At 43.8% G+C, this 25,261-nt stretch overlaps 1 protein-coding gene across 1 annotated transcript in view; it reads right to left on the bottom strand.

Annotated features, from left to right (window-relative positions):
• The window catches only part of enpp1 (ectonucleotide pyrophosphatase/phosphodiesterase 1), a 25,278-nt gene extending 1,804 nt beyond the window's left edge, over nucleotides 1-23,474 (bottom strand). The window contains exons 1-24 of the mRNA XM_080024213.1: nucleotides 23,320-23,474; nucleotides 20,720-20,792; nucleotides 20,454-20,579; nucleotides 18,897-19,022; nucleotides 18,162-18,225; nucleotides 16,774-16,871; nucleotides 16,585-16,664; nucleotides 15,569-15,688; nucleotides 14,569-14,678; nucleotides 12,064-12,129; nucleotides 11,908-11,980; nucleotides 10,556-10,664; nucleotides 8,783-8,914; nucleotides 8,665-8,696; nucleotides 8,396-8,523; nucleotides 7,608-7,677; nucleotides 6,549-6,636; nucleotides 5,476-5,660; nucleotides 4,569-4,608; nucleotides 4,266-4,426; nucleotides 3,498-3,633; nucleotides 3,285-3,359; nucleotides 995-1,127; nucleotides 331-475 (exon numbers count right to left, since the gene is read on the bottom strand). Of these exons, the coding sequence (XP_079880339.1) occupies nucleotides 331-475; nucleotides 995-1,127; nucleotides 3,285-3,359; nucleotides 3,498-3,633; nucleotides 4,266-4,426; nucleotides 4,569-4,608; nucleotides 5,476-5,660; nucleotides 6,549-6,636; nucleotides 7,608-7,677; nucleotides 8,396-8,523; nucleotides 8,665-8,696; nucleotides 8,783-8,914; nucleotides 10,556-10,664; nucleotides 11,908-11,980; nucleotides 12,064-12,129; nucleotides 14,569-14,678; nucleotides 15,569-15,688; nucleotides 16,585-16,664; nucleotides 16,774-16,871; nucleotides 18,162-18,225; nucleotides 18,897-19,022; nucleotides 20,454-20,579; nucleotides 20,720-20,792; nucleotides 23,320-23,451 (2,502 nt within the window). The 5' untranslated portion in view covers nucleotides 23,452-23,474. The remainder of the gene's footprint in view (nucleotides 1-330; nucleotides 476-994; nucleotides 1,128-3,284; nucleotides 3,360-3,497; nucleotides 3,634-4,265; nucleotides 4,427-4,568; nucleotides 4,609-5,475; nucleotides 5,661-6,548; nucleotides 6,637-7,607; nucleotides 7,678-8,395; nucleotides 8,524-8,664; nucleotides 8,697-8,782; nucleotides 8,915-10,555; nucleotides 10,665-11,907; nucleotides 11,981-12,063; nucleotides 12,130-14,568; nucleotides 14,679-15,568; nucleotides 15,689-16,584; nucleotides 16,665-16,773; nucleotides 16,872-18,161; nucleotides 18,226-18,896; nucleotides 19,023-20,453; nucleotides 20,580-20,719; nucleotides 20,793-23,319) is intronic.
• Between the last annotated feature and the right edge of the window lie 1,787 nt (nucleotides 23,475-25,261).

Below are 25,261 nucleotides of genomic sequence, written 5' to 3'. Positions count from 1 at the left end.
CGGATCCCTACTTTAAGTGAACAAGCTACATCCATTAATTTATTTTACATTCATTTTGTATAAAATGCTTGCAAAATAAATATGGGATGGTTATCAACAATGGGATCTTTTAACTAAATAATCTCCTGGATAACCACTTTAAGGATGGAGAGATTGGGAGCAGAAAACATCGGGGGCGAAAAGGGGACTGCATGAGATAAGAAAAACAGAGAGAAATCACATCTGGGAGCGTTCTTCTTTTGAAAAGAAAAACAGTTCTGTGCAGCCAGAGTGGTAAGAAATTAGGAAGAAAAGAAGAGAGATTCACGAGGCGAGGAAGGAAGCGCTCACCATGCAGGTCTCGGTGTGGTCGGGCCTGTGGGGCAGGACGAAGGCCCGGGCCTGCAGAGGACCATGGCAGCCATCGGGGGTGAAGGTGGAGTTCGCACAGCTGGTCAGGATCACAAAGAAATGTGTGGGGATGGGAGCCTCGTGCCTTGAGAGAAAGAAGCAAGTAGAACGTCACGAGGCGTAAGGGAGTGGCCATTTTTAGAACAAATTGTTCAACACAAGGCTGGGTCAATGGCTTGGATGCTAAATTTGCGAAAATAACACTTTGACATGAACATACCTATCTGAAACACACAGTAAAAACAAGCAAAAGAACCTGCTTAGAATATTACAAGGTTACCTTTATTGTTACTAATCAGTTTTGACTTTTGTGAAAACTGCGAAAACTCTAAGAGGACATTTTCAAAGATCGCCTGCACATGTGCCAAGGACCTCAGTGGGCCCGCAGACCGCAGGTTGAGAACCGCGACTCTAGAGGACGTAAGTGAATATGTGATACTGTTCGAACTTTTCTTCAGCAGGACAAAACGGCTCAGAGAAAATAAATGAGTACGGAAATGATCTGCGCCAACATTATGGAACTATTCCTCCGGGCAAACAACTGTGGTTAATAGTGTTGTTTTCTTATTAAAAGTACTGCTTGCAGCGCGTTGATCTCACTCACGCTGCGGTCGTTTGGGGTGGATCAAATCTTCCATCATAGTCTCTGTCAAACACAGGTCCGCCCATGATATTGACTCCATTCAGCTGCTCTGAGTATTTTGGTATCAGAGCATTGTGGAAATACGTCCAGACACCTGCAAGTAGGGAATAATGGGAAGAGAACTCATGTTCTGTGCTTAATGAGAGGTACACAGTAAATACCTTGAGAAAAACAGCAATCTGGTAGAATCAGTCCATTCAGCAAAGTATCGCATGCTACTTAATATTAAATGTACAGTTGTTCAACATCATGATATCATATATTGGCGCAAAGACACTTCTCTTCCTTGATGGTTGAGCTAGAGTGTTGATGGTTAAGTGTGCGCTGGCTTAGCCTCAACCTTTTTTGTGCCATTTTTGGGTCCCAAAATTCTCAAGACAACAGCAACTGAAGAGTGAAAACTGCTTTTACATTATCTCAGGGAATTCGCACTACCCCATCATCTCCCTAAAAATCACATGCCAATAGCCCAGGGGTCGGGAACCTTTGTGGCTGGGAGAACCATAAAAGCCAAATATTTCTAAATGTATTTTCTTCTGAGCCATATAATATTTAATAAAATTGAATGCAATGCGTGCATTTGTTACGTAAGGCATACATTTTTAACATATAACACATCTCTCAGTATTTAAAAAAGCGCTATATGTAAAAAATATCTCTTTATTCTTTCTCTTTATTCTTCTTAATAATATTGTTATACTGTTGCTAACCAATAATAAATGAAATACTTTTAACCATTAATGCGACTTCTGGTGCTGCATGGGTTTGCTGATGGCCTTGTAGTCTGGTTCATACTTTGTGAGGTTAAGCTTCATGCTGCGTTGAGGCCTCCATCAGTTCAACGTGAGCATAGGTTGCTCTTAATGATTCTCAGATGCGAGAAAGACTGCGCACATGCGTTGGTAGAGCCAAACATGGTCAATACAGCAATACTCACACGCTGCATTGTGTGGTATGTGACTGGAAGCTCGTTCCAAGTTTTAAGAATCAGCTGGTCTTCAGGTTCAAGTTCAAGTTCAAGTTCAAGAGATTATTTGTCACATACATATTGAAGTTTTTTCCATTTCTGTCCACTTGTGTTCAGCTGATTGGTCTGACTCGAGGCAGGGAGTTTTCTTAGTGTTTGTCTGTCTTAAAGAGGGGATTGGTGCACAGGCTCGTAAGCAGCCCAGTAGTGGAATGCCATTCCTCCTGTGCCCAAGAGGATCATTATTATCCACAATTATTATAATAATCCTCAGTGATATATATAATTGTGGCCTGCGTGCCGCATATTGAAACGGACACAGAATAATTATTTATTACTTGTTAATTATGATGAAAAATTGTAGCTCAAAATTGTCTGCGAGCCATAAACCGTCATCGAAAGAGCCATAATTGGCTCGCGAGCCATAGGTTCCCGACCCCTGCAAGACTATTTAAGGACAATTCAACGAGGCACCACTAGGAGCAGCATCTGAAAGCTGATGGATACTGTGCTCCACATACTGTATTAGTCCAGCTCCACAGGTTTGGAGCGTGTGTGGTTTGCGTCAATTTTCCATCCATCGGACTTCAGAAAAACCACAAGGATGACTAACACGATATCCTGTTACCACTCCTCCTCCTCCTCCTCAATCACCCACTGAAAAATGGAGAACTTGTTGCAACACAAGCTGTTGCACGCTTTTAAAACAAGGGCTTTCTTCTGATAATGTGTCTTACTGTGACCACACAAATGCTTTCATGCATGACACAACCTGTATATTATTGTGAAAGTGTGTGCAGGTGGGGCAGGATCCTCACTTTCACCAAGCCTACAGTAGAAAACACTTAATCAAAATGCAATCTGCAGCTAACTCGTATTAATACGTCACTACGACCAAATTGGCAGATTTTTCTAACAACAACAAAGACAGACAGGTCTTTTCATTTTCACATCAGAGTTTTGCTTTTATTCCCACTTGCTCATATTGACAATCTAAAGGAAAAATACATCCAAAAATCTTCCAGAAGTATTCCAAGGTGTAGTATATTATTATTAGTATTGCCTTTGGTAATATAGTATCACTGCCAAGTCACTATCAAGGTATTTTGACTATACTATATCATACTATGCTACAGTATACTATTCTCTACTGTACACTAATAAACCATATTATAAACGATTATACTATAATATACTATACTATTACAATCCCATTACACTAACACAAATATAAATGTGATATTTCTGCATCGCGTCAACGTAAAAATCCAGTGATTGTCTGACCTTTAAACGCAGGAAACATCGGCGCCATGTTGCTCGTGAGGAGAGAGTCTGTTTGTGGTCCCATGGAATGCAGATCTACAAAATAGAAACCCACAAAGTGAGAAAGAGGGAGAAGAACACAAAACCATCACCCTATCGCGGCGAGTACTCCCATGGCGGGCTTGATCTGGGGTTGGTGGGGTTCAAAGGTCAGGGAAGTCAACCCATACTCACTAGGGGGGTGCAGGAGGCCGAAGCCGACAGCGTTGTCGTCTCTGTACCGCAGGCACGTCTGGCTGGCCAGCGCCGGGACACGCACGTCCACGCGCACGCACACCTCCACCTGCGGAAGAAGGGGCTGGAGGCCGGTCTGAGGGACAGAAGACAGAAGAGACCTACTGGACTGATTTCTCCTTGTTCGTGTTTTTGAACCAGCAACTGGATTGGTTCTGGGCGTGGCCCCCTCCATAAGGTACGACACAGCGTCAACACTTAATCTGCCTGGTGGCATTTTGACAAGTAGGCTTTACTTTGGGATGGACGATTGAAAATGCTACCAAGCGCTGTGATAAGTCATTTCCCACTTTGCATACTAGAAAGTGAATTCTTCATGGCTGGGCGTGACACAGATGGCACAGCTTTGGCAAGTACCAGCTTGTGCAGTGGAATCCCTGGAGATGCCCTGAAGCAAGACTTTAGTGAGTGAAAATGCAGTAAATGAATATAAATCACGCAGAATTTATGATAAAACCGGTTGTGTGCTAAGTTTGAACTGAAAGGTAAGGCATTTCATAAAGAAACCTAAAAAACTGCTGCCAACATGTAGGACCACGGCGTGGGGGAGCATGTTCAGAAGTCACGAATGACGAAGGCAAGAGGAAGCGGAAAGAGGAAACAAGCTATTATGGATGGCCGAAAGCATAGCCACAGCAGTGATGCTATCGCAGCTGATAACGGCTTAGGTTAGAGGTGAAAAATGGTGGGGGAGGGCTTCCGACTCACCAGACGCTGCAGTGTGTACGCCACCCACAGCGGCATCCGGAGGTCCCTGCTGAAGCCGCTCAGGTAGTCGGCTTGGTGGAGCATGCAGTAGTCTGCGTTCTCCTGGAGAACCAGCGGGGTGCCGTACGGCAGGTGGTGGCGCCGGAGGTCGGCTTTGGAAGCTGAAACATGAAGCAAGAAAAAAAAAGTCAGCAAGGAGGTAGAGAAATAACCAATGAACAACAAATTGAATTCCCTGGAGACCATCCAACAAAGTTTGCACAAGCCAAACCCCTGTTGACAAAATGGGGAATTGATACTCACTTGCATTATTTTCGATGAGTTGTTTGTTCAGCATTTCTTCCTGGGAAGAGAAAGAAGTGTTTCTATACCGATCAGCCACAACTTTAAAACCACCACTAATAACCACAAATATTGTGTAGCTCTCTCTCGTGCCGCCAAAACAGTGCTGACCGGTCGAGGCATGGACGCCACAAGACCACTGAAGGTGTCCTGTGGTATCTGGCACCAAGACGTTAGCAGCAGACTCTTTAAGTCCTGGAAGTTGTGAGGTGGGGCCCCCATGGACCGGGCTTGTTGTTCCAGCACATCCCACAGATGCTTGATCGGCCGATCCGATCAAACCCTGGCCATCCAGATGACGTAAAAGATCAGACCAGGCCACCTTCTTCCATTGCTCCACGGTCCAGTTCTGACGCTCACATGCCCATTGTAGGCGCTTTCGGCAGTGGACAGGGCACACTTACCAGTCTGCAGCTACGCAGCAAGCTGTGATGCAATGTGTGTTCTGACGCCTTTCTATCATAGCAGGCATTACGTTTCTCAGCAATTTGTTCTACAGCAGCTCTTCTGTGTGATCAGACCAGATGGCTAGACTTTACGGTCACGCACATCAACTAGCCCATGGGCGAGATGCCCTGACCCAGTCGTCTAACCATCACCATTTGGCCCTTTTCAAAGTCGCCCAGATCCTTACGCTTGCCTATTTTTCCTTCTTCCAACACATCAACTTCAATAACTGACTGTTCACTTGCTGCCTAATACATCCCACCCCTTGACAGGTGTCATTGAAACATGACGATCAATGTTATTCACTTCACCTGTCAGTGTTTAATGTTTTTAGCTGATCGGTGTATATTCCCAATGGGCACCAATGTCCTCAAGAGAATTGATTACGATTATTCTTATCGATGATTTTGGCTTGACGTACAGGTGTGGAGGTGCTGGTGCTGCAGGAGCAGCCCAGGTCATCGGGGGGCAGCGGGGAGATGGCCACGCATGGCGCCTCGTGGGAGAGCTGCGCCGGCTGCACCGGCCGGTGCACAGGAGCCTTCAGGAGGTGGTTCAGGCTGCCGTGGGTCCCGTTGTTGGGGGCGGGAGGGATGCCAAGGAGGTCTGGACAGAGAAACAGAGATGGAGGGAGGGGTTTGCGCACTGGAGAGTAATTGAGAGATCCAATGGAACCCTCTGGAGACATGGGTCTTTACGAACTCATAAAATCCTGCCTCAAATACAGACCGGGGGGGAAACTGATCAGAGCGACATCGCTATTCTGGTGCGGAGCTCCACTCCCAAACTAAGCAAATAAAAACAGTGTTTTTATTGCAGATGTATTTCATGTACTGCATTTCCTATTTTGCTTCGCTCTGTGCGCTCTCGCTTTCCAATGCGCCAAGCAGGAAGTGGTGCGTTCAAAGCAAACTCGGAAAGCTGTAATTGTGCCACCACAACTTTGAGGGTAGCTACTACAGTAGCTCTCTCTTTTTTCACCATACATGTGTTGTTTGCATGGCATGGCAACAGGACAGAAATTTGATTTAAAATTCATACTAAAATATGATCAAATATACTTGTGAAACAGAGGCAATTAGACATAAAAGCCTGCAACTAATATAAGCCTGCTTCAAATAAAGGCCTGGTTCCCTCTGCAGCTGAGGTTAATAAAGGCCCCGGTCACTATTTGAGGAAATAGGGTATATCGTCTCTGCGACAGTTTCAATTACAGCCGAAATGTGGCATTGTAGGAAAAGTTCGGGATCTCCGTGCTACCATCTGGATTTTATGAACAAAAGATAAAGGAAATATTACATTTGTTATCGCTGTACATATTCATACATTAGGGTAAGTACATATTGCTCTTTGATATGACTGCCACTGACAAGATGGCTGCTCTGACATCAGAAGACTACAACAACAGCATGCAACATATTTTCACTAGATCAAAGAAGCAAGTGAACCTCCGAGAGATTCCCGAGGAGAAGCGCAGTCAGCAAGCCTACTTACCACACAAGAGGTTGTAAACTTCGATGTTTTCAAAAGGAGGAACGACCGTCCTGTGTTTAAGCCCTGGGCCATAGCCAATGAAAATGGTCTGGGAACAACGGTGTAAACACAAAGAGATGGATTTAATTCACTTGGACACCACGTACATTTCTGAACATGTGTACACAATGAGACGTGGGACTTAAAGACTTAAACAGACTGACTCAAACTGTGCGCTGACAAATATTCAACTCTAATTCAGATACCATAAAGACAAACAGACTAAGTAAATATTTAAAACCAAACTAAAATGAAAAGTCAGTCAGAGTGTTCTGCTAATAAGAAGTGAGGAGTGTTGTAGAATCAACGTCTAGGAAAAAAAAAAAAGGAAAGAAAGGGGATATTCAGAAAATGGGGCCACTATGTCGTCTTATTTATTATGAATTCTGCTGTGATTATGAAAACATATGAAGAAATGCACAGATTTACTCCCCTTTACTAACTGTCACAGCTGGGAGTTTTTTTTTCCAAGAAGTGAGTCATACTGTCGGCTAATTATACCAAGTAGAAATTCTAAACCCGAAAACTTGCTCAGACATATTATCAAAAGAAAAGAGGATGTGGCAGCCAGGAAACATGTCTACATGACAAACAAATGTGCCCAAATTGCTGGTTGAAGTTCAAGTTCAAAGTTGTGTAAAATGAATTTTAAACGCATTATGATTTCATCCTCATTTCTATTTTCAAACAAATTCCATTTTTGTACTGTTGAGAAGGCGAGTAAAAAGCACCGCGAGGCATTTACAGTTTTAATCTTGTTTTTAACTTTTAACCTCACTCTTGGTTTTCTGTCCCATAAGGTATACGATCTCAGGGACATTGAAAGAACGATTCAATGATGTTAAAAGGAGCTCTATATCGAAAAAGGACATCAGAGGAAATAAATACATTTCTCTTGCACCAGCTTCCTTTTAAATATGTGCTTATTTCGCCTCTTCTGCAGCCTAGTAGAACGAAAGTGAATTTATAGGTAAATACAAATAAATCCTTAAGATCCCAATCAACAGATTCCCTGCTGACCTGCATGTTTTTGAAGAGGTTATCGGAGCCGTGGAACCCTCCGAAGCAGTACTTGATCTCCTTGGGATTGCTGGTGGAAGAGACACACACACACACACACACCCACACACACACACACACACACACACACACACACACACACACACACATACACACACGCACACACGGTGGAAACCATATCCTGTAGAAGTATAAATACCCTAGGACAACAATACGCTGGTTAAAGTGGTTTAATATACTTAAGTATAAAACATGAGATATATCTTCAGCATCCTGAACTAAGGAGACTTACAGGTGTTATAGTAAATGTATAAAAGTCCTTAAAACTGAATTACTCAAGTAAAGTACAAATACCTAAAATGGTGTTAGTGTGTAAGTACAGCACTTGAGTTAAAACTAGTGTGTGTGTGTGTGTGTGTGTGTGTGTGTGTGTGTGTGTGTGTGTGTGTGTGTGTGTGTGTGTGTGTGTGTGTGTGTGGGTGTGTTTGTACATTCACATCCTGTGTACATGGGAAGTAAAAAATGTGCATTCAAGTAGATATAACAGATACATTTATAACAGACCCTTCCCACAACAAAGGACCTAGTCCCCAGGATGACTAACCCTATATGTAATAACACGTATGTCAAGGCGTTAGTGTGTTATGACACAGTGTAATAATGCTCTCCTTTTTATTTTATGCGTCGGGTCTGTTCATGTTCCACCTTCTCTTGTGGACCGTTCATGGTTTACACAGTGATCATTTATCATAAAAGCGAGAGAGAAACTGAACTGAACGACCACTCACAGCGCCGCCTGCCAGCCGGACTTCATGTAGAGGTGGGCCCTCTCGATGCGCACGTTATTTGCAAAATGCACACGCTTGGGGAGGTTCTCTTTGAGGTAGGGCCGCATTGGCTGGTCAGGCATCCTGCACTTCAGAACGCACACAGGACACGGGGAGACTCAACACTGGGTGAATGGGTTGTTTGACAAGAGGCCAAGCAAGCAGATAATTCTTTATTCTTCTTATATACACAAAAGGTCGAGCAGGGCCGAGCGGAAAACTTCACATACCGACAGGTTCTTCACGAGTCCCTCGTAGTCAACTGGGGGGGAAGAATAACAGGAACAGAATGACACTAAGTGATGGGGCAGAGAGGAGGGAAGTGGAAAGTTATCGGCAGGAACTCACAGGAAAAGAAATCCTCGGGCAGACGCCGGGGCCTGATGCGAGCAGCGGGGCCTTGGATGACGGAGAAGTCATCAACATTGCCCTGGTACGAGGACACGTACGCCGCCTTCTTGCAGGACGCCTCTTCCATTCCTGGGGGAAAAGATAGAAATATAACTTGACAGACACGGTTAGATCTACTTTAAAATTACAATTTATTTAGCATTGTTTGAGTTTGGTGTCTGGGCTCTTCTTCACATCGCTCCCGGTGAGGTGTACAGCAAACATGGACATCCTTAGTGAGCTAGAAATATAGGAGTGAAGAGCTGGAATCCTCTACTGGATAGAAGAGTGGAGCCCAACAGGTGGATGCAGGGGAGGTGGAGTAAAGCAGGAAGGCCAGTAGGGACTGGCTGCCTAAAAAGGCTGGCCCATAAGGGCGTGGAAGTGTGTGGCGCTGTCAAGTTGTCTGACAGAACGAGCTCCACGAGCTACGGCTCATTTATAGAGTAGTCATAGACCAATAAAGAGGGGATAAATTAAAAGAACAAAAAGAAGGTAAAACACTCAAATGCTATGCACTCACTTTATGGTGATACATACAGGCAATCATTTATAATTATAATTTATACCCTATATACCCATATCAATAACTTATACTGTTCATATTTGTATTTGTACAGTCTAATGTGTATAGTGCATGGTTATTGTGTATATTTGGCATTTTTGACGTTTATTTTATTTTTATTTTACGTTTTAATTGTATTTCATTTTATTATAGTTTATTATTTAATTTAAAACATTTGCAGACTGTTTTTTGTGCTTATCTTCTTATCTTCTCACCATGACATATTCCTTGTATATGTGGATGGCAAAATAAACTCATTTAGATTCTGATCTATTTCATCTATTAGTCTCTGCCAACTTGATGTCACCCACTTTGACTTACATGAGATAAAGGGATAAATACTTCCTATTAAGCTGCGGCCCCTGGTTTGTCCCAAAGCCATTAATATTCACTCCTATTAAGCGGCTGGATATCCGACAACCCTCTCTGTCATCACCTCTGTCTTTTGGGGCAGATGTCGCTGCGTGTGTGTGTATGTGTGTGTCGTGTGAACCTTAACGCACTGAGTCCTTGATGAGTAGCCCAGCGGAGTACAAATCAACACAGGGAGTTTAGTTTACGATCCTGGCCCAGAGATCCCCATCTGCGGTTGATCCTCCCCCTCCACGAGCCGCATGCACTTTTGTTGCATTACTCCTTGTTACGACAGCCAATTACAAGACATCCAGCATATGGTCTGCATGTGTCCGCTGGACGTTCCTCCGCACAAGTTTTCTCAGGAACGCACTCCCTCACTCGGCCATACAAATATTTAATTGTTTGCATAACTTTTACCCTGTTGCAGGGTAACAGCAAACAATGCTCAAGTTTTCCAACAACAGAGCTTTTGATGAAGGGCTGACGAAGCATGTCTACATAATATTATATCATCAAAAGTGATTTAAAGAGAAAAAGATTTTAAGGAAAACAATTTCATTTCCTCGATTCATTGTAAAAGAATGGCCATTACTTCCTCATTTTAGGTTGTTTAAGTAAGTATTGATGTTTTCTCTCATTTCTTTCTCCATAAAAACAATAAAAACACATCATTTTTACATATATTATTTTACATATTAAAAATGTATTAAACGTAAACATTAAACATCTCCATTAAAAATCGGAATAATCAGAAACATTGAGAGGAAACTGAACCAAACTAAAGGTTTGGTTCAAAATGGCGGCCTCACCATGGTCGGACAGCACAATCAGGTTGGCACAGCGGTGCAGGCCTCTCTGCTTGAGGCCTTCCATCATCATTCCAATGATCCTGTCCACGTTCAGCAAGGCCTCGATCAACTGGAAACAAAATGATTAAAGAGTGGAGAGTGCTGTGCAAAGAGGTTGGACAAACCAAACTGTTGCTCGTATGTTGGTTCTTATAATTTCTAACTGTTGATAGCACTACCTCACTGAGCGCTTAACTGTTAAGAAACTTACCACTCTGCTGCAGCTTCTGACTGTGTTTCAATGCAGTCCAATGGGGCAAATGTTTAAAGTGTAGAAAAACATCTGATTTTTGAAAATGGGAAACTCACATTGTAGTCACACTTGTCTTAGTGTGTTTTTGAAATACAGTAATATAGCAACAATATCCAATAACAATGGCTACGGTAGATTGCCAGTTGGAAGTGGTACAATTTCATCAATACAGTACACAATGACATAAATTATTCATGTGTTTATTTAGTTAAACTGTGGAGAATGTTGCCTAGATGGTATCTAAAGGTTAAAATGTTTAAAATCTGAATGAAGTGGATATCTTTGATGTTTTTGTTGTTTTTGTTGATGATTTGTTGATTTGTTGTTGTACCAAATGTTGGTTTAAGGCAGCACTATGTAACTTTTGGTATTATGGATTTGGCGCTCCTACAGTTTCTGAGTGCAATTGCAGTTTTACAGCACTGTCGTAAAACTAGTTCTGAAAATGTCTTCTTATTCTTCTTCTTTCGGCTGCTCCCATTAAGGGTCGCCACAGTGGCTCATCTGCCTCCAATAGCTTCTGTTCTTACACCAACCACCTGCATGTCCTCCCTCACCACATACATAAACCATAAAAATCTCCCCTACACACGTGTAGGGGAGATGAGCGAGCACTAAGTCGGAGGGACTGGGTCCCCTGCTATTGGTGTAGGTACCAGATGTGCTCGGCCTGGCAGATTGGCTCGCACACGTGCACCACTGGCCCATCTTGCCCGCGCCCTGGAGGAGGTGGAGCGGCTATGTTTTGTATTTGCATTTATAGTTTATAATTTATTGTTTTTTTTAATACATTTTACCAGGCAAAGAGACTATAATTGCTTATTACCTGCTAATGGAAACCCTGAGCAAAACATCAAACAAGTGACATAGTTTTGAACCCAAACACAGTTTGTGCAAGAACAGGCGTTCGGGGGGTGGGTGGGAATGAAAGAGGTGTCATTCTCCATATTACAAGTCAGTGTACCATCAAAATCATTTTGAAGCTGTTATTTTAAGGTAAAAAAAAGTTACATAGTTGCATGCTTTAATGGTTACGAGAATGTTGGTTTAAATGGCTAACCTGGCTGCTTTCCGGTCCAAATCGATGCCCCGCCGAGTCCGGTTCCTCCAGGTACAAAGTGTAAAAATCAGGCCTGGAGTTACAAGAGAGACACCGTCATACTGTGTGATTAAAGCAACAGTGTTCATGTTCATGGGAATAAAGAGCCAGTGATACCTTTTCCCCTCAGGTAAACTCAGCCATTCAAACAGCGTGGAGACTCGCTTCTCAAATGGAATGTTCCTGCAAAGTGAAAACATCTTTGTGAGGGTTTTTCTTTGGAAAATATCACAAAGAAACAAATCCCTCAAGTCCCGCTCTGCGTTCTGATAAAACATCTATACTGAAGCAATGTGGAATTGTGAGTCAGGGCCTCTGTTATGAAGTGCTTATGTTGTATTCTCAATTGACCTTTTATGAACTCTCACTTATATACCCAATAAATCATAGTTTTCCTCTGTATATTTCCATATAATGTGGTTGCCTCTATAACATGTGCAGCCCAGGGGCGGTGGAATAGGGGGGACATCAGATTTTGTTGTCCTCCCACTTTCAGCTATTACAATAATAGAATGTTGGTGACAGCAGTGTCGTTAGAGGTGGGTGTCTGGGCCTTAAGCCCCGAATGTTTTATGAATAGCCCCCAAAAATATAAAAATAAAATAGCCACCCAGGGCTGTGTGTTTGTATTTTAGATGTAGGTTATTTTATTTTGCTCTGTTTCCTTATGGAACGAAACAAGCACCCTACGTGATGGGGTCATGTTTTCCGTCACTCTCTTACACCCCCCCCCCCCAACCCCCGCTGTGTCCCTCCACTACATGCCACATGTACAGCCTACATGTAGGTTGGTGTTTGTGAAAGTTTTTCAGATATATGTTCATATGCCTCTTGTTCATTGTTCATATACCTTTGCTCTCAAGGTGACCCAGCATAAGAAGGGAAAAGATTCCCTCTATGCACAGGGTAAGAGGACGGTCGCGCTATTCTTTGGGCTAGTGATCTTGTCAATTGCCTCCCTGTGAAGGCCAGACCACATTCCTTTGTTACTCATATGTGTGTAGAGATTAAGACGGTATGGTGATCGTACACACTAGTCAGTACTAAAGTAAACTAGGGGCATTTGTTTCTAGATATGGGGGCAATTGGGAAATGGGTATTGTTTTAAGTTAACCTATTTAACCTATTTAAGTTATTTTGAAATTAATTTTTCAGATGTTATGGGAAAGAAAAAAAAAAAAAGATGTTTTCGATGTACAGGTTGTGTAAATGAATGTGTATAACTGTCGATGTTTAACAAAAATCTCGTTGAGAACTGTAAATGACGTCTAAATTTTCTTTCATGCCTTCGTGATCTCTCACTTTTCTTTGGGGATGGTAGCTCAGGCGGTAGAGCTGGTGATCTAAAGGTTGCTGGTTCGATCCCAGGCTCCTCCTGCTAGCATGCTGTAGTGTCCTTGAGCAAGACACTTAACCCCTAATTGCTCCTGATGGCTGCGTCCGTCGGTGTTTGAACAATTGTAAGTCGCTTTGGATAAAAGCGTCTGCTAAATGACGTAATGTAATGTTTTCATAGGAGTGGAAAATAACCAGCAGATTCACCTGTCTTAACTGCTCTAGTCATCTTACACCTGCACGATAAGATTGTGGACTGTGAATGGCCCTGAAAGCCCAACCATGACCTGCAAATGATTGTATGAGGAACAAGACATGTGACTGGGGGGCGTAGTCACGAGATGATGCTCAAAATCTTTCTATGTATAAGCATCCCATCTTTATGCTCAGTTGGGTTTGGAGATGTGTCATAAATGTCCCCAGGCACCCTTGTCTCTTTCTCCCTCTGCAATCCTATATGGGATTATTTTGGTTTTAAACCGGACGCAACCGGCAAGCCGAAGAATGTAAAAAAGGTAATTTTGCCGTCTTTGCAAACACGGCCCAGGACGGAGCACCCGCTCGCCCGAGCCACAGCTCGGAGGTTCGGCTAAAACAATCGCTTAATTAGGCATTTAAGAAGGATAGCAAAAAATAAAAAAATAAAAAGGATCAAATCTTGTAATTATCCAAGTCTGCGTCTCTGCTCCCCGGAGGAGGAGGCGGCAGCTGCTGCTCCCCCGGGACTGACCCACAACCCCCCGTAACAGGTGTGTGTGTGTGTCCTAGTGCGCTCTGCACCGCCGCGTTGTTCCTCCAATATCTGAACCGAACTCAACCGACCCAAAGGAAGAAAGAAAGAGAGAAAGCCTGTTTCAAAAGGACCTGGAAATGGGATTCATGGTGATTTATTTCTTCTTTTTGTGGATTTCTCCAGACAGGGAGAAAAGCACCGGGCGCCATTAAAGTGGCGACATTTGCGTACACTTTGAATTGCGCTTTACAGGTCATTAAATTAGCAAAATCAAAGGACAAAAACTGACCACAAAATCACAGATTTTGATGGACTCAGTCAATTGCCAGTTGCCGATATTCGTCCAGTTACCCAAGGCTACTGTTATGCTCAGCATATACTATATGTCTGCTAATGCCACAAAGTTCTTTGTACTTCTTGGGTGTACCCTACGGGGTGCTTTTGGAAAAAGATACTCAGCTACTATTCAATCTACTTAAAGCTTCAAGAAGTCGTACTATTTTCTACAAACTCATCCATCTTAGCCCGATCCAGAGGAAACCTTCAACAATTACCTGTCATACTTCATGTAGTAGTTTGGGAAGACGCCATTCACAGCCACGTCCGAGCCAGGCCAGAAGAAGGTGGCCGTCTTCAGCTGGTTCAGCATGGCGGTCAGCCATACCTGTGAGGAGGAGGGGAGAGATGGAAGGGAGAAAGGGAAGAGGTGAAAAGGAGGAGGAGAGGGGGAGAAAGGGAAGGGGAGAAAGGGGAAAAAAAAAGGAGGAATAAAAAGAGGAGAAATGGAGAAAGCAAAGAGGAGAAAACAGAGAGGAGGGAAGGAAAAAGGCAATGGGAGAAAGGGCAGAGTAGAAATGGGAGAAGAGAACAGGAGAAAGAGACGAGGAGGAAGGGAAGAAAAGGATAAATGGAAGGGGAGCGACCGCAGCTTAGTTAAATATAAATGTCAGAAAGTTTCTCCGTCTCATTACAGCAGCGCAGTTAACCATAGAACACAGTTCGATGTATTCACCTAAAAGATGAATGCATATGTAACCAACTGAGACCAATAAATCAGTATTTAAATAATTTGCAGCTAAATTACATTTTTGATTTCTCCAACTCAGGAATAGATGATCAAACAGCCCCTCAACTTTCACACGTTGAATTTCAAAGGCGTGATAGTTGTAGTCTTGTCGTGTCATGCAAAACGGACGAGATTTAAGAGCGATGCGATGTGATGAACATCGCCTCGGAGCGTCGAAACAAGCAGAAGCCGCGGCGGCCCAGGGCTGTGGCTAAATCAATGGGTTTAGTGTGTTGTCATAGTGACAGCCCGCATGATTTATTTTGAATGTTTCCTCTAAAATAAATTTATGGTCGATAAAACTGTTGTTCATTTTCGCAATAAAATCCGATAATAAATCACAAGAGTTGTCTCTCTATCTCTTGGACCCACAAAATAAAAATTCCCCTGAACGCAATCCAAGGCTCTGAGTAATAATATCTCTTTCCAACGCCATTGTCGGCTTTCGACGATAAACATCCTGCGAGGTGTAAAATTTGTCCACTCACGGGTTCTCCCTGGTACCATTTTGGGTTGAATTTCTCAGCCGCTTTCAGGCTGAAGGTGGCGTTCCGGGTCACGTCGTACATTTTGTTGTCCACGATGCCGTGGGACTCTGGATAGAGGCCCTGCGTTGTTGAGCACACACACACACACACACACACACACACACACACACACACACACACACACACACACACACACACACACAAACACACCCAAACACACACACACACACACACACACACACACACACACACACACCCAAACACACACACACACACACACACACACCCAACACACACACACACACACACACACACACACACACACACACACACACACACACACACACACACACACACACACACACAAGAATGTTTTATCATACTGTAAATATCATTTCACTTTCCACATATTGTGTGGGTGTTTTAAACCACGGGGGTTTTGACTTTGGCTTCCAGGCGCTAACAGTGATCCACTCTGTCTTCATGTATTTACTCGGAGGGGACTCCAGGTCGAGATAGATTATTTTGAGAAGGGAGGAAGGTTCGTAGGTAATTGCACCCATCTGAGTTGAAATTTACCCCCGTGGCCAATCATCTTGCCTGTGGTTCCTTCTCACGTGCATGGGGATTTTACCCCACGTTTACACGAGGCGGGTAAAAAAAGAGGGTCGTTTCAAACAAGGAAGTCAGAAACAACTTGAGCCCTTGTGTAGGCTAAAAACTTCACCTCTTTTTTTAACATTATTTTTATTTCTTTTTATAGTTATTGTTTTTTATTTATTTGATTAATTTAGTTCTGATTATTTTTCATACAAATGTATTACTTTGTTTATTTATTTGGTTTATTTTTCTTGTGGTGTGCTATGCTCGAGCTGATTATCATATTTATTGTATTTGATTATTCCTGCTTTTACAGAATTAATAAGTCTATAAAAATAATAAAATAAAAAAACTTGACATCTGACCCCCCGAGCTGTGAAACTGTAAAAGAGAGAGGGAGATAGCCACAGACTCACTGTGACAATGGTGTAATGGTTGGGAAAGGTCTTTGTGGGATAAGCCGGCCTCATGTACGGTGTCGTGGTACCGCAGTTGCCTGAAGCCCAACAAAAAAAAAAGGAGGAAGGTCAAGTGAACATAAGGAGCATCTGGTAACCAGAGACACGTTGCCAAGGCAACAATGGTCGTCATTTCTTTTTACTTACGTAACTTGCTGATGGTGGGGAGCAGGCCACCGTAGGCTTTCAGGTACCCCGCCCTGAAGCCGTCCATGGACACCAGGATCACAGGAGGTCTGGAAAAACTGTGTGTGTGTGTGTGTGTGTGTGTGTGTGTGTGTGTGTGTGTGTGTGTGTGTGTGTGTGTGTGTGTGTGTGTGTGTGGAGGGGGGGTAAGAAAGGGAAAGAGGAGTCATTCGTCATTGGGGGGGTGTGGGGGGGGTCAGTGGTTACAGTTACAGTGAAGCACAGTAGCTCAGTGTGGGGACGGACGGACATAAAGAAGGTCTTTGACTTGGCGGGGGGGCGGGGGGTGAAACGTCCACACACACACACACACACACACACAGCCCCTGATGAATAAAAGGCGTTGCGGTCGGTTCGAATGGCATCCTGTTCTCACGCATTTTCCCTGACTTCATCTTTTTCCAAACCTGCGTCCAAAACATTCGATTGTTTCGTTGCGTCTAAGATATTGAATTTCCATTTTTTGAGATAGAAAGACAATTTAGACGACTAAAAGTTATAGTTGGAATTACCATCATTGAATAATCAAATTTTTTTCACCCTCTCAAAATTCCATCATAAATTCTAATTTCCGTTTTGCCATTGACTTGTGAGGTGAAATGAATTGCGATGGTAAAAACGTAAAGAGTTAAATTAAGTTTTCAAAAAACGGAGTGGGCCGCATTCAGTCGCAATACGAAGTCGAAACCGCACATAAACCGAAAGGAAAAGCCTCTATTTTAGGATGGAGCCGACGGGGACCCCATAAAGACCCACACGAGAAGGAGCGCGATATCGGCCGTTAAAAGCTAAAGGGATTGAAGAGAAAGGAAAATAAAACAACAAACAGACGTGCTGAGGAGAAAAGTTGAATGGCACCGGCTATAAATATCTTCGCGAAAAACACTTGCTTTTCCACAGTGTAATGATTGTGGGGGGAGGGGTCACACCCTCGGCCTTAGGCAGCACACAGACACACACACACACACACACACACACACACACACACACACACACACACACACACCACCGTGCCTGAAGTGTATTAGTTTCCACAGCGATGAGGTTTTTTTTTTTTTCTTCTCAACCAAAACGATCATATTAAATCCCAAGTAATGTGTTTGGGTGATTGCATACTCTATGTGTATAGTCCCATGTCACCAGACCATGTTGCAACTTGAGAGTTGGGCCATGACGAAGAGTCTTGGCAGTGAGAGCAGACTCAGATTTGAGAGGAAACGAAAGGGGGATCAAAGTTTGGTAATTCCAACCAGATGTTTTTTGGTGGTGGAAGCGGGTTCTAGTGGAGTATTTCCAACGAACAAAAAATTAAAAAAATGTAAAAATAAAAAAATAAGGCATTGAGTTACCCAGGTGGACATTGTGGCTCCTTGATGTCCTCACACTCCTCTTCCAGCCAGGTTTTTCCTCCAACTGGAAAAAAGAGAGAGAGAGAGAGAGAGAGAGAGAGAGAGAGTTACTGTTGCACCTGTGGATCTCATTTCCGTTCCATAACACATGCAGAACAGTCTCAAGGATAAGGTACAGACGGACAAATGTGCAAAACTGTGTACTGTAAAACATCTATAACGACAGATTAAATAGATTAAAATTCCCTAATAAGCCCATGTTAGATTTGAAGGCAATTTGTGTTGGATTTGTGAGGGTGGCAGCTTTCAAAGAGAAAATAGACCAACAATAAAAGGCATTTCAAATTTAATTAGAAGAGAGGGAATTACTTCGAAAACCACACAAGAGACATAAAAAGCCACACAGGATGACGACGAGAGAAAAATGCTGCCCTTACAAAAGAGGATCTTAGCAGGATACACATGGTTAGCGTCTGCTACGACTCACAGTCACTGCCAACACGCCCACCTCGCTTTTCCATCATCTCTGTAACCATGCAACGGTGTCTTCCAAAACAAAATGATTGCCTCTGCTAGTATAAAGCCAAGTCAACCTCCAGTAGAAAATCTAGTCGAGAAAATGATCTTGAAATTCACATTATGGTGCAATCAGCTGAAGTCCTTGACATCATCGGTGTGACATCATCCCCCATCCCCACCCGGGGAAATTGTCATTACATCCCCGTAGCCGCTCACCTTTGCACAGGCTGTTGTAGTTCACGCAGCAGTCGCCCACCTTCACGCAGTCGTCGGAGCAGGAACACAGGCTGGTGGACAACCTCTGCTCCCCGCAGCGGAATTTGGAGCAGGTCCAGCGCTGCGCTGGTGGGAGGAGACAGAGAAACTAGTGTTCCAGGGTCGTCGAAGAAACCAAAGATAAACAACTACTGTACAAAGAGAGGGCCATTGCATTGAGACTATGGGCGCTATACCTGCCACGCTGGATGGAGGGAATGAAACAAAAACTCCTAGCAGTCATGGAGGGAGGTGCAGAATTTTGGGAGGAACAAAGATGCTGGTCAGCTTTTGTCGGCATGTTTTCGAAAGCAGGGACTGTCAAGGTGCCCATGGCCTTCACGTATGTTATGATGATGTTATGATGATGCTATTTTAAATTAAGATTTGTTTATTTAATGCAGCTTCAAGAAAATTTTCCCTTCTTGCTCTTTTTTCTCATTCTGATACGTTCTACTAATTTCTACACTGAAGTTCACTGGTTATGTGCCGTGCTCAGGTGCTGTGCCCATGAGGTGGTATACCTTTAGTCTGTATAAACCTGCTTCTCCAACCATTTCCCAGCTACTGAAACTCCCGTTCCAAACAATTCCACCACCTCCAGTCCACTGCTGGCTTGTGGTGGATGGATTATTTATCATGGCGGTGAGAAAAGGTCTCCTGGCCTTTGCTCAGTCAAGGGGGGGGCGGGCGCTCCGTCTCAGGAGACAAGTTGCTGTGATCAGTAATCTCAAGGGAAACGCTTACATCTAAATCATTTTGTACCAGACCTGAGTCTGAGGATGGGTTTGTTAAGACGCTATTCGTCCAGAAAGTAACACCAGGACCGACATACATCAGACAGCATCCAAATCACAGAAGCAAAAGTTAATGCTACTCAAAATGAAATTGTAGGTGAAAAAGCAAATACAACGATTCCTATTCGCGCCTATGCGTCTGCCATGTCGACAGGATGGTAAATATACGGTAAACGCGGGGGCACCGCTTTGGGAAAACACAGCAGTGAGAAAGAGGAAGGCGTGCCAGACCGCACCCGGACAGCAGTGGGGGAGGGCTGCCTACGCTGACCACCGCTGCCCCTGGAATGGAAGAGGGGTGTTTGTGGCAAGGCCTGCTTACGACAGACAGGAGGCTGACGCCGGCTGCCCACGGTTTAAACCAGACCAAACCCAGAATCCATAGATTCCGACGTTCCCTGGAGCATTCCACGACTTCCAGGCTTTATAAAGCGTGTTTACGATGTGTCAGGGACATTTTGGGTGGGGAAATAACCACCCATGTCTACCCACACCTACAAAGGATGCTACACAGACAAGATGAACAAATGCCCACGTGCATCATGCATTTCCATAAACACTGATCAAACATTTCCCTATTCGTCCGTCCCAGCTAATCTCTCTCTGGCTCTGCAGCAGCTCTCGCTAGGGGTGTTGTTCCGTAACTTGAACCTGGGCAGTCTTTCAGCTGCTGGAAATACTCCCGGTCTAGTGTTTCTGGGTGCGTGTTCTGCAGGCTTACCGGGCTCCAGGCAAACCTCCCGGTAGTCCAAGCAACAGGTCCCCTCGGCCTCGCAGGACGGGTCGCACTGGCAGGACGCGGCCTTGTCCCTGCTCCCATCGACGCACCTACTCCTACAGCTGCTGACTGTGACCGCCAACGAAGAAAAAAGATTTGAGAGAACAGCAACTTACCTGGGGAATTTTGATAAGGACCACTTCAAGAGGGTTCAGCCTACGCAGGGGAGTATGCGTTCTAAGAGATTAGAAAAAGACAATTCACTGGACCTTTCAAGTCACAACGCTGCTTCATGAAGAACACCACGGCCAGGATCAGGACCAGCAAGCACAGCAACAGCACCTACAGGAGTGAAAAGAAAAGACACGCGATGTGGATGAATGACCACAAGCAGGAGTCATTTTCAATTTCACATCCAGTCATTTCTCCATCTGTTACTTCTGAAAGGGGAGGTTTGTTCACACCACATGCTTTGTACCATTGCCGTTGACCAAATTCACACCTGGGAGCAAACAAAAAATAAAAATAAAAGAACGACTTTGCCATTGTTTATTTCCACAGAGGAGGCTGGAGGTTGTGTGCCTTACTCAAGGGTCAACAGTATTTTCTCAACTCAATTGGGAAATTCTCCCCCTCTGTATAAGTGAATGACACTTTCACAGCCCTGACCACGAGGTTGTTGACAGGTGGGGATGAGTGTTACAACCATTTGCCTGTCATTACCAGAGATTTCAACTTTGATCCACATTGCCCGAGAGAAATTTATGATTCTCCACATTAAACAGCCTTATTTGCGCTCTTTAATATAGGAGGCAAAGAAGCAGTGTGGGCTTCTCCACCAGCTGCAGGGCCCTGGCGTCCTCCAACCATGGGCTTTGTAATTAGACAGGCGGTTGAAAGGCAGGGAGCGTGGAGGTTTGACATAAATACGCCAGTAGAGAGAGCAGTTCAACATGGTTTCAAACTCCGAGTTCATGTCTAAACAAGGAACTGTCTGATTACGATGATTGTTTTTAATTAGTGAGGGGTGGGTGCGCTGTCTTTTAAACAGTCTTAATCTGGGTGGCGGGAAACAGTAGAGTTCTGATGGTGCTGCCCACCTGGTTGTCCAGGCCAGAAGGTACGCTACTATCAAACCCCCTCAGAGCGTCAAGGTTCTGCCCTGTTTTGTTTTTATGTTGTTCTGGTCGTTGTTTTGCCCTGTCTTGTTATAGTTCTGCTCCTTCCAATCGGCTTCCCCCAGTCAGCACTGTGACATTATAACATTGAGACTTGACAAACTTGTCGGTCTAGGCCGGTCCGGTTCACTCGGTGTGAGATTGTCTCATCTCTTCCACCCAGCTATCCAGCGTCCTTGCATGCCTGGTCCTGACCAAGTTCCCGCCTTCTGGATTCTGGACTTACTCCTTCGCCTGCTCCTTTCCAATCGGTACGGACTGATCTCCTGGTTTTGACCCTGGCCTGTTTTTTTTGCAATAAACCTGTAATGCTTTGGACCTACTCCTGAGCGTCGTTGATGTGAATCTCAGTGTGAAACAACCACCAGCGCAAGCGCAGCTAGGTCATTAGGTGTGATTCCCAGACAGGTCTGAAACAACACGATGGGCATGACTAATAGTATGGTATGGGAGTCGTAGGAAGGCAGACAGACAGACAGAGAGACAGACAGACAGTCAGACAGACAGACAGACAGACAGAAGGACATTGGAGCGAGGGGTGGGAGGGGGGGTGTCAAACAGGGTCCTAGGAAAAGAACAAAAAAAACCTTTGGAATCCATCTCTGTGGGCAGAGAAGGCAAGCATCGTGTCTGGTGGAAACCGAGCAGTCTGAGGCTCCCCTAAGTTTAGTCCAACACAGCCCAAATGTGTGGTGTCTTAAGTAACAACGATCCAAAGCAGGATTTAACAAGACTTTGTTGGTGTCAAAACATAATTTAAAGGAGACGGCAAAAGTTATTTTCCGTGCGACTGCTAATGGCATCACATGAACACAAGTCTATCAACCACCCGCTCTGAGACCTTAAACGACCTCTACATGGCAACGTTCACCAACAGCCTTTTTAATACACGAAGCGACGTCTGCCTGGGCCAGAGCACTGTGCTGTCTAGACTTCTGTGCTCACCACATGTACATATAATTAATGCTGAGCACACAGGGCTCCAGAAGGTAAAATTAGTTATTAGGTCAGTAATTAAGTTTGATATGTGGGTATTATATCTCACTGTGCGATAATGACTGATTACATTAAATTGGCGGGTGGGTGTATTGGATCACACTACATTGTATGTTTTATGGTGTTATAAAGTAATTGGTTTATTCATCGTTGTATATTCAGGCTCCCTATCTCTTCTTACTCTCTAATCTAAATGAGAGAGGTGGGGAGTACATAAAAATATTTCTTGAATAATAAAATTCAAGGCCCAATTGGCTTCCCACTCCATTGCTACTAAATTTCATCTATAAAAATCCCTCACAATATAAAGTTGTAATATTATGTAATACACTCACTTATTCACTCAGTGCTGCGGCCTTTGACAAAGGAGGCGTGGCCCCAATAAGGGGCGGTGCCTAATATTCTGCCAGGCTTGGAAAGTCTCTGAACTCTCATCTTGTTTATTTCTTATTTCTTATCCGAATTCTTGACCCTGTGACTCATTTTGTCCGATGAAATATTTAAATATATATTCTTCAGTCAGTGTGACTGGTTGTGAATAAAGAAAATGTTCTTTAATAGCAAATGGTCAAAGTTAAACCCCAAGTTTGCGCACCATGTGCAAATAACAAGCTGCCGAAAAGTTTAATGTTAGCTTGATACTTCATCCCTGCCGGATAGTGTGACCCTGGATGAAGACAGAGACAGTTACTTACTCCAGTGATGATCTTGCAGTTGAATGAGCGCCTCTTCCTCTTGATCTCACTGTGGAGTTCACTGTCCAGCATCGGGGATCCAAACAGGTTGGCAGCCTGCGATGCAGACCCGTCATCCTTGCTTCTGTCCATGCTGAGGCGCTTCTCTCCAACTCTGTTGCGTGTGTAAAGTCCTCTGGTGGGGAACGAGCGGTGCTCCCTACTTCTCTAAAAGAGGGCAGGACCGCCTCCTGACGTCCCACAGTGGGTGAGGGTTAGTGCCATTAACGGGAGTCTATGCTGCAGGAGTAAGTGCAGCAAGTCCACATAATAAATCTATTTCTAATAAATCTATTTATAACTTATAGAGAACTTAAAGTTGACGTTGCTTCGTATAGTTTCAGTATTTTCCTAAAGGAATCGCTCTTAAAGTACACTGTCAGAGTAGAGATACTAAACGTCAACGCTAAAGCTTTAGGTTCAAGTCCGTTATTCTAATAAGTCCACAAAAGTGCAATATAGCCATAAGCGTTCGAGTAACCGAGATATAGAGCACAGGGAAAAACAGGGAATTCTCTGCCACCTCGTGGCAAAAAGCAGAACTGCAGGACTATTCCACATAATATTGTACATTATTTTCATGATTGGCTTGAATTTCTCAATTCAATTTCTCTTTTTACTACCTTTACTTAGATGCAAGTGTTTCACAAGTCAATAAGTACAATTATAAGTAAAAGCAAAAGATACAACTCACTCACTAATAATGATGAATAAGGCTCAATAAACACCCGGCCCAAACCTGTCACCCTCTCCCAAAATACAATCTCCCTGCTAACAAACAGTACTGTATGTTCTGATTGGGGAGGGTAAATTGATATAGATATGTATAGATAATCAGATACAATCCATTTTATTGGCTATTTGAACCTTGAATGTATTGTATAGCAAACACCAAATGGAAAAATAAAAATGTTTAATAATAAATTACCTGTTTCATAAAGTAATATAGTGCAGCAGACTCATTTGAGAGGTGAGTTTGAAAAGCAACCACAAGATGGCAATGTTGTAATGCTAGCTGTTGCCATTATATTACACAGACTCTACAAGTCCATTATTCATCATTGCCTTTCAGCCTTCAGTCCCTTATGTACACTTGTATTTGTTAGCCTGTTTGTTTGTTGGTGTGTTTGTTTAACGAGTGAGGTCCAGGTTTCCCACGGAGCCAATTGCGACTCATGGTGTGATGCTGGAGATCACATGGTATGGTGCCGTGGCAGGAACCCGTGACCTCGGACCTCTCCCTCGTCTTGAACTCATAAACAGCCTGGGGTTGACTGTTCTCTCACTGCATGTTCCCGCCGTGTGTGCGTCCGTGTGTGTGTGTGTGTGTGTGTGTGTGTGTGTGTGTGTGTGTGTGTGCGTGAACGTGCGTGCGCATTGTCTGCCTGCATGTGTCCATTTAAGCCTTTGAAAATATATGATTTACCAGTTGCGTGTTTGCGTGTGTGTGGGATTTCAGCAAGTGTGCATTTTTTCATTGGTGCCACTGGAGTGACTATGTGGGAGGTGCATGTGTGTGTATGTGTGTGTGTGAGGCTCAGTGAGGACATTCAGTCCCTACAGCTGTCCCTAACCCAGCTGGCCGTTAGAATGTCACCTCCAGTTTTGGCGGAAGTACATTTGCAGCTCTTACTTTTCTAACATGCACTGATGTCTAAGCTTTACAAGTGTTGTTTTTGTTGTTGTTGTTGTTTTGCATGTAAAGATTAAAGCTAAGCAAATAGTGAGTCTATCTATTGACAAGCTTATCAGGAAAAATGCCAAATATTGAACCCCCCCGAAAACACAACGGTCAAATCCATAAAGCTTCGCTGTCATCTCGACCCCGTGAAGTCAGAAGACGAATACAAGACAACCGCCGATGCCAAAGTGATTCGTCTTGATATTGGCATTATCTGTTTCA

This window comes from Zeus faber (assembly GCF_960531495.2).
Source record: "Zeus faber genome assembly, chromosome: 2".
Classification (NCBI taxonomy): Eukaryota; Metazoa; Chordata; class Actinopteri; order Zeiformes; family Zeidae; genus Zeus; species Zeus faber.
Note: the sequence above shows the minus strand (reverse complement) of the source record. Positions and strands in the feature narration are given on the sequence as shown.